This window comes from Manacus candei, unplaced genomic scaffold, assembly GCF_025592945.1.
Source record: "Manacus candei isolate 608988 ecotype Guabito, Panama unplaced genomic scaffold, ASM2559294v1 h1tg000050l, whole genome shotgun sequence".
Lineage (NCBI taxonomy): Eukaryota > Metazoa > Chordata > Aves > Passeriformes > Pipridae > Manacus > Manacus candei.
The window spans coordinates 2,534,871-2,549,488 of NW_026138098.1; the positions used below are offsets into that span (position 1 = coordinate 2,534,871).

At 40.1% G+C, this 14,618-nt stretch overlaps 1 protein-coding gene across 3 annotated transcripts in view; it reads right to left on the bottom strand.

The window, feature by feature from the left end:
* Positions 1–660: 660 nt before the first annotated feature.
* The window catches only part of FGFR2 (fibroblast growth factor receptor 2), an 81,293-nt gene continuing 67,335 nt past the window's right edge, over positions 661–14,618 (bottom strand). For all 3 annotated transcript variants that reach the window (XM_051800380.1, XM_051800382.1, XM_051800383.1), the window contains 7 exons: positions 14,269–14,379; positions 13,296–13,486; positions 10,273–10,395; positions 8,931–9,001; positions 7,038–7,175; positions 6,119–6,224; positions 661–2,462 (listed from right to left, as the gene is read on the bottom strand). In XM_051800380.1, the coding sequence (XP_051656340.1) occupies positions 2,298–2,462; positions 6,119–6,224; positions 7,038–7,175; positions 8,931–9,001; positions 10,273–10,395; positions 13,296–13,486; positions 14,269–14,379 (905 nt within the window). In that variant the 3' untranslated portion in view covers positions 661–2,297. The remainder of the gene's footprint in view (positions 2,463–6,118; positions 6,225–7,037; positions 7,176–8,930; positions 9,002–10,272; positions 10,396–13,295; positions 13,487–14,268; positions 14,380–14,618) is intronic.

Below are 14,618 nucleotides of genomic sequence, written 5' to 3' on the forward strand. Positions count from 1 at the left end.
TTAGTAGAAAAATCTAGTTTTTAACAGGAACTTTTTGAGAAAGTTTCTGGGGATTGGCATGGGATTTTTAGTCAAAGTAGAAAGAGACAAAAAACCCCCGAAAGAACAGTTTAGTGTCTGAAGAACTTTTACAGCGTGTGGTGGAAGACCACATCCAAAACCTCTTTCCTGGCTAACCTGCAGCAATATGCCATAAAGTCCCCATTTCTGTCTCAAGCACTAGCTATTTTGGTGTGTCTTCCTTCTGTTTTCAAGTAAAAAAACCAAATAATAATAATAATAAAAAAACTCTTTCCATGTTGTCTCTTTCCATCTGTTACAATTTTTTTTTACTTCTCCCACGCAAATGGTCCTTCAGCCTCTCCAGTACGAATCAGAAATCTCACTAATTAAAGGACATAGCCTGACTAAAGAAAAACAGAACATACTTTATGTCTACATTATGAGCACTTAAAACCATTTTCCACCAAAGACTGTACATATGTTTACTCAAAGAACCCATGCTATTCATGAGTGGGCATTTTACAAGACAGAGGCAAAAGCACTATTCCTGAAAGGATTGCTTTGTAATATAGGATCTATGATAAGGTCAAAAGGAAGCATTTCTGGACATGTTCCATCACTTGATGTTCAGGAAACCATTTTGTATGACACAAAGGATTAGGAAAAATAAGCTGCATGACATTTATTTTGTAATTTTAACATTAAGATCTGTAGAAACATTTTATTGTCAGTACAAAAGTTAACAGATTTTAATACTTATTTTACCCAATTTAAAAAAAAAATATTTAAAAAAAAAAATAAAACAAAACAAACACACCACCACATAAAACAGTGTAATTTGCATTCATATTCCATGGCCACATCAGTGTGAGTGTTCTGAAAGTAAAAACACGAGACTTCCGTAAAAAGATACAAACAACAGTGATATTTTAGCAGAGGCCAGTGCTATACCTACTGTTATGGAATGGATCAGAAGGAAATACTGGAGTCAGCATGAATTAATCCCTTAAAAAGACGCTGATATTCCTATGGCAAATTGTCATTATAAACAACTTCTCTCTCTTTTTAACTTAAGTTACAATAGAGGGATAGTCTGAAAGGCAAAAGATCCAGGCCAAAAGATCTGGAACCTATTATCCAACTCAGGGAAGAGAATTGTAGTTAATTTGATGCATGTGCAACTCAGGGTAGAGGCTCAGTCCCTTTTAGAGCAGCATGTTCTGCTATGGTTATAGACAAATTCATGTCTTTCCTTTCTTTAAGAACCCTTTTTAAAATTTTCTTTTTTTTTTTTTTTTTTGGTGTGGAATGACTCTGCTTTTTGGCCATGGGAAACCTTGCTAAAGAGTTAAATTGCTAAAGTGACAGGTATTGAGAATAAAAGACTTTCTTGTTAAAGGATTTGGTTTTGATAAGAATAATCATCTGACACTGCAGTATTTAAACACAAATAAATCAAAAGTTTAATTCCCCAAAATTAGTTATATACTGTAAATATTTCTTCTTTTAAGATCTGAAAACTAGTAAAGTCTGAGCATTATATCTACTAGTTCTCTGTGCTGCCTGCATAGAAATGCCATTTAAATTACAAAAACACAACAACCCTATAAACGATTAACTGTTTTGTACATTACCAATTAGTTAATAAATTAATGATATACCATTTTCCCTGAAAGCAAAGTATTTTCCACCCTTGGATGGTGAAAATTAAGAAATTCTGTGTAAGAACAGCATTTAGCAAATAGCTGTTAAAAAAAAGAGACTAATTTGCTAGGTGGATTGGGACATCCATTTTTTAAATCAATACAAAAAATAATTCATTGTAAATATATATAATATATATTTATACATATTTTGAATATATTTACATACATCCAGCACCTATATACTGCATTTTGTGCTCTGTAAGTGTGTGCCAACATATATTTTCTCCAAATATTACAAAATAAACAAGAAAGGCAGACCCCCCCGAGTTTGCCTCAAGTCCAACTGGGTCCATTGTACAAACAAAAGTCTGTTGCAGCTTTTCAGGAAGCCAGAAAATTCCTGGGAATGGGTATCTGGACACAGCCCACAAACATTCTTTGTTGGGAACGTTTCAAAGTTGCAAACGATGAGATTCTTTACGCAGGTTCTGACTGCTTTCCTCCAAGCTGGGTTTTGTTGGTTTGGGCTTTTTTTTCCCCCCATATTTCATATGTACAAGCAGAAACATTTAAGATCCTGGAGGAAAGCTTTGGTGTGGTAGGTGGTAGGTAGCTTGATGTTTCTTTATTCCTCTGCATGACTCCTTTTCATGTTTTAACGCTTCCGTTCATGTGCTGGTACTTGGGAAGGCAAGGTTCATAAGGCATCGGGTCGGGAGAGAACACCGAGTCATCACCCGAGGAACACGAGCTCCTCGTGTCGGGGTAGCTGGGTGAATACTGCTCCAGAGGTCCACTGAGGTCCAGGTACTCCTGTAACAGAACACATAAAGTGCTTTTTTTAGACAGCGAGCAAAGCCGACAGTAACACGTCACCCCTGCTCAGATTTGGGTTGATCATCCAGTGGGCAAAACAAAGTAGCTTAAAAACTACACTGGTTTCTGCAAATCAGCTGCATTTAAAGCTGCCTGTTGCTCAAACATCTCCTGAAACAAGGAGCTCGAGCAGAGAAAGAAAAACCAAACCAATAACACGGTATTTTCTGAAGTCCAACATCACCAGCATTAGCTGTGTCAGCGGGAATAAACATGGCAACCACATCAAAAGGGGACTTTTCACTCGCAATGATAAAAATGAAATTTCATCCTAAATAGAACCACTTTTTCTTTAGCACATGGTAGTGATTTGGAGAGGGAAAGACACTTCCAACTTTATATTCCTTTGGTCACTTCGAATATCTGTTTTATATTTCGTGATATTAAATTTGTGTTTAAACACGCAGTGGCGTACGTGCAAAAAAAAAAAAAGAACAGAAAGAAAAACAAAATTAAACTCACAAGATTTGGGTTTTTTACACTGCATATTTGTGTGTGTGTGTGTGTTGTGTGTCCCAGAGTAGCCATGACCAAAGCAGTCGTTAAAAAAGGAAATATCATCTGCTGAATCCAAGTTTTGGGTTAAGGCTCTTTCGCTAGAAACAACAGTTTTGGCAAGAGAATAAAGTTATTTTTCCCCTTGAAATGTTCCTTCTCTTTCAACTTCTAAAGGCAGCTGCATTCATTTAAATGCAATCTCTTCATTTGCTAAACCACAAGTTATGATCATACTGACGAGACAAGTCTTCCACCTCAGTCAGTATTTTATGCTGCTGTGCTTAGGTTTGGGGTAATTTAGTTGTTTGGCCAACATCCTTTTTTTTTAAGTCAGACATTCAATCATTACCATATTATAGTTAAAAAATGGTCCCCATTTTGAAAGGAGGGTGTGGAATGCAAGTTTTAAAATGCTGAGAAATACAACAGGGAGCAAAAGAAGGGAGTTTGGATCTATTGATTGCTGCCCGTGTGGTTGCCAAGGCTTTTGAAAAATCCACAAGGGCAATTCTGACACGTATTCATGGATTAGAAAATCAGTCCTAAATGACCAGAAATAATCAGCCACTTTTTAGACAGACAGAATGGGAAAGTATCCCAGTATTTGAAGCAAGAGGGCTTTCTCAAGGGCTATCAAGATGAGGCTTGTCATATCAAAAGACTTGATGTAATTCAGTCATGAATTCAGTATGGAAGGGAGGATCCATATCCCCTCTCCCACATCCTTATCCAGTGTCAATGGCCAGAGTCACATCAAGGGGCATAAGAACTAACACCCAAGCTGGTTCCTGATGTTGATACAACACAGTCAGGACACTGACTCTTGGTGACTTCTGCTCATGTGGTTCACGGAAACTTGGGAAATAGGGTCTTTTGGGGAAAAAACCTAACAAGAAAACCCATTAAAAACTCAACAGGTGACGATTCAACACAGAAAAGAACAAAACTTCACTATTTAAGCAGAAATAATTACTTGCACAAACACAGAGGAAGATATTATTGGCTGTCCTAGGAATTCTTTAGGTTGTTGGGTATACTAGGTTGACCCTATGTCAAGTATGATTCTGGGAGGAAAGGCAAAGTCCCACTGTGGAGAGGATAATCAGAAGTGCTGTCACAGCAAAGCATGAAGGACCTCCACTTCTGGAAAACTGTGCAGTTTACACAAAATCAGAGATCTCAAAAGCTATGGAGGAAAATGTTGGAGTTCTCAGGAGACACTGAGATGACGACAAGCTTTCAGGAACGTGAAATGCGCCACAAAGACAAGCAAAATAATTTACTTTCTGTGTCCAGAGTAAATAGGACAAAAGCAATGCCTGATGGTGAAAGATTAGAGGAACAAAGCAAGGGGCTGTCAAGGGGCGATGCCGAAACACAGCAGTGGAGATCTTTAAGGACAAGTTACATAAACATCTGTCAGGAATGACAAACCTATAGTGGATCCCGCCATAGGCCCGTCAGATGGACTGGACTTGTTCCTAAGCTTTTTCCATCCGTTTTTCCTATGATTCTACTCTTAAGTAATTTACATAACCCCAAAGGCCTTTTCAGGTTACCTTTGAGATCATTCCAGGTCTATGAGCAGTACGGAATTGGGAAGGCGAGGCGGTTAAACACACACAAAAAAGAAAGCAAGCAGTATCCTTTCCCAGGCTTAGAATTGCAGCCCAGAACCTCCCTCTTGAATTTGCAAACACGTATCCAGTCCAAGCCACCCAGCAGTCCGCAGTGGCAGCCAGCCCATCCAAGTGGTCTTGTGAAATCATATATAAATCAGGCAGGAAAAGAGGCAGCCAGCACTGGAGGAGGTGAAAATGGTACCAGGACACAGAGCTGCGTCACCGATTCCATGAGGGAGCACATATTCCTGCCCCACCTCTGAGCCATTCCTGAAGATGCCACTTTGTAGAGTAAGCCTTTAAACCAGAACCAAGATAAATTTATAGCTGCTGCTGAAGCCAAAGAATCTTTTTCAACCAGATCTACTGGGCAAATGATGATTACAAAAAAAGGGCATCTCTTGACTCGGGTTCTCCGGTCATCTCCATTGCATACAGGCTTTCTTAAAGCTCCTCCAGAATCCACTCTTTGTTTCTCTGATAATTCTAAAAAATTAGAATGTAATGTTGAGAGGCCATATAAAGTGATTCAAATTTTTCTCCTATCCTTCTCCCCTTTTGAAGAAGCAATAAAAAAAATCTGAAAATCTCATTTTGAAATGAGTCAAAATGAGTTGTTGCAACTTTCCTGTGTAAGTGCTTTGTTCTTTTTTTTTCCTCCCATTATACATATAATTTCTCAGAAGTAACAGGAGTTTGTAGAATATTTCTGGGACACCAAGTATTTTCTCTTAAAAGAAGTTTCCACCAAAAGAATCAACGTTTCCATCACTTGTGATTTTCCTCAAAGGTGCATGTGGTTTAGTGATAAGAGAACTGATTCCTGTGTGAATACCCTAATCAGTGTGTTCCCTGCTAAAACTAATAATATCTCAGACCTCTGAAAGAACGCTCTTCAAATAAAACCTTTCTGCATTCACATACCCCAACCTGAAGCAGTGTTAGGCAGGACCTTTGGATAATTGGATGGCTGTTTGCACGTCCCCCGTGGGTCCTCGTTCCCTCCACAGAGAGCTATTTCACTGAACCTAATTCACTCTCAGACACATCATCTGAAATCTGCCATTGACAATCTCTCCTCTTCTGACCTACATATCGTGGGTGGGGATCGAACCGAGCTGATAAATGGAAAAGCACCACGGACTCTCCGTCTCTCCTTCACGTGAAATTCACATTGAAACGCAAATATTGCCTCTCAACCTCTCGCCTGCAGTCCCTCAAAACATCAAGAGATGCAATAAACAAAACCAGTTTAGTGGTGTGTTTCTTTTTAGTTACATAAATCAAGGCATAATGGCAAGAGACCGAGGATTTCACAGGATACATAGTTTAGCTGTGTGTAACCTCGGAGGACACAACGACAAACAGAACAAGAAGTGAGCTTGAGCAAGATTTCATAATTAAATAAATTCCATCTGCCTTCTGAACCATTTGTCCTGATCAGCGGCTTATGGAGGGGAACAATTTACCTACCTCATTAGTTGTGAGGGTGAGAATCCGATCCAAGTCTTCTACCAACTGTTTAAAAGTCGGTCTCTGTGAAGGCACAGCATGCCAGCAATCTCTCATCATCATATAGCTGCAAGAAATACACATTTGCCTGGCTTAATTAAAATCACGCATCCTCCTCACAAACCTTTGCATACACAGCCCACGTTGTTCTTCACCAGCAAAGCAGGGAGCACACGCAGCCCTACACACGGACCACTCAATTCCCAAACTCGTGCAACACTCCCCTGCCCTCAAAGGTGCTTTCTGCTTCTGTCTCTCCCCAGCTCAGTGCCTAAATTGCCTTGTTTTGGACTCAGTTCTGCAGCCTTCTGTGCCAGCAATCTCAAAGGTACTAAATTACACATGAATCAGTATTTTTTGCATGTAAGGGACTGCAGTCTTTGTGAAGAAATTAAAATGGTAAAATAATTAAAAATAGTTAAGGTCTATATTGAAATACCAGAAAGGGAAAGCACACTCCCCTCATCACCAGGAGATAATGCTGTGTTAACACACAAGTTCCCACATGTGTTTTTTGGTGTACAAAAGCAGCCTGATGTGCCTTACATATGATCAGTGGTATGTGCAGCATTTATGAATTTTCATGTTAACAATATTAAAACAAATATGGGCGTAAAAACACTGTCAGAGACTGGTTTGCAGATAATCTCTTCTTTTTTCAATAGGATCACAGCAGGGTGTGCAAAGAAGCCTCCTCTTCCAAACATTCCTTGAAATCCTTTTCATATTCTTTCTTTACATATCTATACCCACACATATATCCACAATTTTAGAGTCAAGCACTTCTGAAAATGTTTGATTCTGCTGGGGGCAGCATTAAACATGTGAATTCAGTGCAACTGTGCCCTTCAACCCTGGTACAGCAAATCAGGGTCCTTACAGTTCATTGGTGCAGTTGGCAGGTTTATCCATCCGGTGCCCTTCTTTAAGCAGCTTAAAAAGTTCCTCCACTGGGATTCCTGGGTAGGGTGACCCTCCTAACGTGAAGATCTCCCACATTAACACACCAAACGACCAGCTGCAAATCAAAGAGAAAACTGCATTAGTAGATCTGCCTGACTGCTGGAAACAGAGAATTCCAGTCCCTCCTAGGAGATGCTTAAATGAGCCTCTGCCCAGCTCTGACTGCCCGGAGCAGGACAGCGATCTGGGAAGTACATCAGCTGCATGGACAGCATATAGAATGGGGACTGACCCCAGCATGTTCCCAAACACACCCTTTGCCTTTGTCTGATGTGCTCTGAGCTACTGCAAAGAACTGCATCTTCACAGCTTAATGACTTACAGAACACTCACAGCTCAGCTGGATCGCAATTATGTGGCAGGATATTTTGGAAAAAGCAGGCTGTTCAAAACAAAAATATTTTGCATCACCCTGCTCTTCTTTTTTTTTTTTTTTTTTGTCTTTTGTTGTTAACTTTTGCTAGGAAATGAAGGAGGATAATTTTAAGGCAGTTTTCCTGCCTGCTTGCCTGCCTCATCACGTCTTGCTGGCAACCTGGGGCTCTTTGGCAGGCAGCTCTGCCAGGTGAGCAACAGCACACAGCTTGCACTGGCTCCTGAGCTCCTCTGCAGCTCCCCCAGCTCTGCAGCAGGGCATTTTAGTAAACTGTTTGCACAAACTTACAATAATATTATCTTTAGCCATCTTCAAAGCCACCATGGGGCCAAGAGTCTCCAAGGCCCGGCACTGAAATCCTCGTGCTGAGGAGCTCGGACTGACTTTCAGTCCCGAACCAGTGAAGTGGTTTACTTCGCATTCACCTAAATATTTTGCCAAGATGTTATTTTAAAACACAAGTTTGATCCACCCTTAACCTGTGTGTATAGTTTCCTCTGTAAATGATGTAAAGATTGCAGGAAACGCCTCAGTAAATGGTTTTCATAAGGAGAGAGCAGCTCGGGAAGTGCACGCGGGTTAAAGACAGAGGAGACACTTCTTATTTTCTCCATCCTGCCTTTTCTCTTTTTAACCCTGCACTGACATGCATAACCTTTTACACCCGTGCTGGGAAGCATCCAGCCCTTTACAGTTAACAGCTTCTCTTGGAGAAATAAAAAACTTAAGATCTTCATCTGTATTGCATAAGAAATACACGTCTACTTCAAGCACAATGCACACCAAACTCTAATAGCAAGCAGAATAAACCCTGAGCAGTTGCATCAGCCAGCAACTCTGTGCTCACATGAAAAGATTTTGGAGTGTCAGAGTCCAATGATTTCCTACTACCTATGAACTACTGCTGGGAAGCAACACCACTTCTAAAAACCAGCAAAATCTTTTCCAGTATGCCCAGCCTATGTTTTATTATACCTAATCTTAGCACGGATTTTTATAAGAAGTTTTCATGAACTTTCCCTTTTTTTTTTTACTTTCTTTTCTCTCTCTCTCTCTCTTTTTTTAAACCTGAAGGAAGTCCAGAGTATGTCAAAAGCCAAGCAAATTAGATAGACTCTTTGTAGCTGCACATCCGTAAATAAGTTCAAGGGGGGAAACTTCCGCAGTGACAGAAGGAGGTTAGCATTTTCCACCTTTCATGTGCTTTGAAGCTGGGCAGATTAGTAACAGAGCACTGGTTAGCAGTCTACCATAAAATCCTCACTTTCTAAGGGCCAGTCCTGTTCCATCTATTAATATGTGAAGCAGAATGAAAACTCTTAAAGGTAAAGGACAACAGCAAAATACATTTGAAATATCCCAAACTTTTACGGATACACACCGAAACAACCTCCCTTCCCACCCCCCAAACCCCATTCAAATCAGACCACTTACACATCACTTTGATGTGTGTAAACTCTGTCAAACAGAGCTTCTGGAGCCATCCACTTTACTGGAAGCCGTCCCTGTGAATTTGGAGAGGAAGGGAAGAAAAAATTACAATGGCAGTGATTTCCAGGACGATTCCAGCACCATAATTTTTTTTAAAGATTAATCAATTCTCAAAGAGAAGTCTGTTAATGCAAATCAGCACATAATTTACCTCTAACATATTCAGAAAAATTAGTAAAATGTGCAAAAGTGGGGACACTGTTAAGTTAAATGGATATAAACACTGAAGATAAAATTAAAAGCATTGAGACTTCCCCAAAACATTCCCAGACTGCTTGCTAGGAGAACGATAGGATAAGCAGATCAAAACAAAAAATACCATTTTACTACAGGTTCCTTAAAGACAAAAACACCACAATTAATAAACCTCTGAAAACCAGGCCTGCCTGCAAAAATAAATTGATCACTAAACCCAAGAATTTTGTTTTTCTGTTCCTTTTGCAGTGATCCAAAGCTCACAGTCAGAGCTGCCTGTTGCTTTGCACACAAAGTCTGCCTGGAGCTCAGGAACTGTGCTAAGTGTGACATGAAGAAGATTGAATTCCCTCCAGGACTGCTGTAACCAGTTCTTCTTCTGGCTTTTGGAAGTAGGCAAATATTACCAGCAAAATGCCACTAATAGCTTAGTGATTTTCATAGACAAGCCACTTAACATGATTGTTAACTTTAAGTCATATTCATACATAATAAAGTCTGAAGAACTCCATGAGTTCTGCAGAGTTCCCATCAAAACCCAAATGCAGCTCAGCAGGACCTTAAGAGATCCCCTGAGGGGGTGCAAGGAATTCAAACTAGGCACCAATACTACATCCAAAACGTTTTATCTTCTTGATTTGGAACAGGTTAAACAGCAAACCAGTGACAGCGTGGGGAGGACAAATCCATTTTCTCAACCTCTAGCCCCACTTTGATATCACCACCACAGTTTGTACATATCAAACTAAGTACAGGCAAAGGCATGAAGCTGTATGTGGCATCACCACACATAAACAGGATTTTTATTATTAATTTCCACTTATTTCAAGTGGCTGGAGTCAGGGACACAGGAAAAAAAAGTTCTTGGATTTTAGCATTTCTAATCCTATAATATACAGCCTCTTTGCTTATCTTTTTAGCTGTCACTGTAAGAGGGGACAGAAATGCTTATGTCCTTGATCCCTGTTTTCTGTCAGCGATGAAAAGTGAGGCTGCTGTACAAGAAGCCCATTAAGTTTACAACCACAGTTTTGAAATGAATCACTGAAAGAAACACTTGTTTCCAGAGATTAGAAAACCATCCACTTACATTAGTAGTCTTTTTATAATAATCTATATTGTTGATGTCTCTGGCTAAACCAAAGTCTGCTATTTTCATGACATTGTTTTCTGTTACCAAAACATTTCTTGCAGCCAAGTCTCGATGGATACACTGGAAAGAAAGAAGAAAAAAACAGGCCACTGAAATAAACTGTTGTAAAAAGTGAAAGCACTTCCAATGCTTCCAGCACCATAACAAAGTCTCCTTTGCAGATTTAACCTGAATAACAAGGTGGGAAAGCCACACATTGATAACAAGCCCGTGAAATATGATTTTCTTAATTATTGCAATCCATCCCCTCAGCTGCTGTTTCCAAGTTGAACACAGGCCCTAAGCAGTGTCTTAGAAAATCCTGGTCTATTTAAGACTTTTATTTTGGCTAAGGTTGAAAGCTTGGGAGGTGACCCAAATTGTGCCAAGCAATTCACTCTCCATTACATGTGCCCAGGTACAGGTATTGTAGCACTTTCACTACAAATACTGTTAATGAACATTTTATTGTGTTGCTTCTCTTAAATTATATTGTCTTACCAGAGCTCAAACTTGACAACCTGGATCAGTGCAACTGTTCTTAGCATTAAAGATATTAATATAATTGGAAACTAGATGTCTAGGGTGTGTATATTTACTTCAACCATGAGACTGTAATAATTTAATGATGAAAAGAAGAAAAAAAAAACCAAAACAATTGGGGCTTGGCTGTTTGCTTTTAAAACAGCCTTGATACTGAAACTAAACATGTTATCTCCTGAGAGATGTTTCCTTATGTCACCACTACCCTGACACTGAAAGGACTCTGTGGTTGCTCTGGATATTACTTCTGTTTAAGTAGCATTATTAGGGTTGATAGAATGTGGCAGTGGAGCATGGGAAGAAATGTGGCATTTGGAATCCCACCAGGATATTCTGCTTATTTTCAAGTTAAACATATATTTTTCCCGCCCTCCTCAGTTTTGGGTCACTCTATGTTGTACTCTTTATTTCAGTGTGTGCACAGACATGCTGGACCAAAAAGCCACTACAAAAAGCAACACAACAGTCAACTTCTTTCTTGCATTGTAATTTGCCCCAGGAATCTGCTGAGATCTCTTATCCCACATGGGCCAAATGAGCCCGTGAAATTTCTGATCCTCACTCAGTTAAGCCATGGGGAACTGCCAGGAAAATCCTGCTCCAGCAATGCCTTCACGTGCCCAGGACCAGACAACAGTAGATGATTTCAGCATCCAATCAGCCCTCTAATTCAGCCTCAGCAGTGCTATGGTAGCAGAGACAACATGGGACACCCTTTCTACTTTCAAAAGCACCCAAACAACTTTGCAAATGGGATATTGTTTCGAAGTATAACTGCTTGTAAGGCAAAAACTTTCTGTAAAGGCAAAAAGTAGGTGCACAAACACCATCTTTTTTTTTTTTTTTGAAGTCTCAGTGAGCCATTTATTGGATTGAAATAACAAGAACACTGGCCTTCTCACAGCTCCTGCTTGATGGAAATACCGTGAGAAGACCAGCTCTCTTATTATTCCAGCTCAGTAAATGGATCCCTAAGGGGAAAAGGACTTGTGAAACACAAACAGAAATGGTGGGATATCTGAGGCACCGGAATGCACAGTTCTGCTCCGTGCTGCCTTTGTTTTCCCTCTGCCTCACACTCTGGCAAGTTCAGCACAGCACCAATCAAGTGTTTTTGCAAAGGAGTTGCACCAAGGATGCTGTGTGTCCATCTGTGTGAGCACACACCTTCTTGGCAGTGTCCTACAACAGCACCATTCTCAAGATCTGCCAATCAAAAGATTTATTTTTGCCTTTCACATCAGCTCTATTTTCTCGAGACATGGCTCAGTGCCAGGCAAGAGTTTCATTAATCTTAGATAGAGACATCCTGAGATGTGTCACCTAATCAATACTCCTGCTTACTCCATTGGAAGAGTTTTGGTGTCATGCACATCACCCTGTTGACCCTATTACACTAAGATTTACTGTTTCAAAACAAAAGAATAAAAAGCAAAATTAAACCTAGATTCCCTCTCTCCCCCAACCCTCTACAAGTGCAGAAAAAAACAGTAACAAAATCATGACTCCACGCAACAGGAATGGAGAGTCACTCTCAACTCTGGTCTTTGGTTAAAAACAGCTCCGTGCTTGGGAGTGGGCATGACTGGAAATCAGTATAAATCCCACTAACCACTCCACACCCTGCAGGAAGCACTTATCATCAATATCTGCTGCTCTGGTTTAACCATTGGGTCCCAAACACCACCCAGGGTATTCATGATTGCTTGTCCACCAAGCCACAGTATGTTTACAGAGTTAGTTATACAGGGTTATTTAAGGTTTCATAACTATAATTTAATCAAATTACTGGTTAAAAAAATAACATTTGAAGACCAAGTTTAAGAAATAAGTGTCTGGGGATACGACAGGATAAATAAATTCTTTCAACAAACTTGCTCTCCTGGCAAACACCAGTTTAAAGTAAAGTGCATAATTTAAGTGACTAATACACTCCATTTATTTTTGCCTCTTCTGTTGACTATTTTTGCCCTGGTGTCTTGGGCCTTCTTAACTCTGCCTGTTATTATTCTGTAAATCCTTTCAGTAACTGAATTCATTTGTTTTACATCACTATGTGAATGGATCTGGTTGATTTGACTGGAAACAGAAGGCAAACAGAGCCTGCTGTCTCACGGGTGGAGTAATGTGACTTGTGTAATCAAGTGACCACCTGTGCTTATGAATTCAAACTGCAGATATGCATGCAATATTTACTTTAAATGATCCATTCCGGGCCTCATTTTAGCAATACTGTTAAACAAAAGATGAAAAACTTAAAGTGCACGAATTTTCCCACTGATCTCCGTGAGCATGGATTATGCAACTTGTTTGAGAAAGCTCACTCTGCCAGCAAATTCTTGAACACAGACGAGGCGAGAACAAAACTAAACCGGAAAAAAAGCGCCCAGGAAACACACGTCAGGTGCTTCGTGAGGTGTTTGCTGAGCTCTACCCACTTTTTGTGAAGCCAGGTACTCCATGCCTCTTGCCAGCTGGTACGTGCAGGACACGAGGTCCTTGAATGTCATCTGCTCCTCTGGCACCCTGTTGATGTCAAAGGAGTACTCCATGCCCGGGGGGCGGCGAGCTCGCAGGTACTCCCGCAGGTTCCCTTTGGAAGCATATTCCACTATCACGTACAACGGGCCTGGGGAGGAACAGAAACAGGGGGAAAATGGGAGTCAGGTCCAAGGGGAAAAGGGTTTTTTATGTAAAGAAGTTTTTTTCGGCGTTCTGTAGTAAATTAACTGATTCAATAAATGTCACGTGGGGAAATCAGTAAACACCATTTGAAGGGGAAAAGAAAAAAAGAGGAGGTTTGGACCTGGTGAAGTGACTGGCCCAAAGCTCCACAGCAGGATGGTGGTTTAAAGTACCTAAATTACAATACAATTAGTGGCTTAAAGAACCTAAACTTTGACCCCGTGCCTGTTCCTTTCAGACCACGCCATGTACTGAAAAATGAACGTTTTCAATCAAAAAACATAGTGAGATCTCAAACACGGGGAAAGTGCTCCTTAATTTTTTTTTTTTTCATTTCCAGAGTCTTATGCCGTTCTGCACGGCTTTATGTGGCATAATTAGCTTTCCTGGACTAAAAGTGTTCGTTTCAAATTCATGGGATAAAAGTTCTCCTACAGCAGGACTGACTATTCAGAACAACAGGCGTGGGTAAAGCCCCTGCAAAAGGTCATTTGTTCCCTACAGCAAAGGATTAGAGAGTTTTCATATGATATAGTACCCCTTCTCATATTAAGGCTGCAGCTATAATGAGACACAGAAGTTAAAATATTGCTGTTAAGCTAGAGAAATACCTAAAAATCCCATCACTGCATGACTGCTTCCTTAAAACCTCTCAAAAAATTATGATTAATGAGACTTTCGCAGACCCGTTGGAAAGTCCTGGTTTGCTTTCTTTTCTCTACTTACCATCCTGGGTACAGGCTCCGAGGAGATTGATGATATTTTTATGCTTCCCAATCATCTTCATCATCTCCATCTCTGACACCAAGTCAGACAGATCTTTTTCTGTGGCATCATCTGTAGAAGAAACAGGTTCAGTTCATATTTTCTAGCATGCCAGCCTGAACTTCACTAAGGCTCAGCAGTTGGTGTAAAAGACATGACTTAAAATGCAGAACACATCATATGTTATACAAAGTCATATGTTATGTTTTAAATAAAATAGTATCAACCTCTTTGATGGACTAACCAAGTCTTCAGTGTTTAATATTAAAAGGCAGCAGAGTAATATCAGACATAAAAAAAGCTGTCTTTAG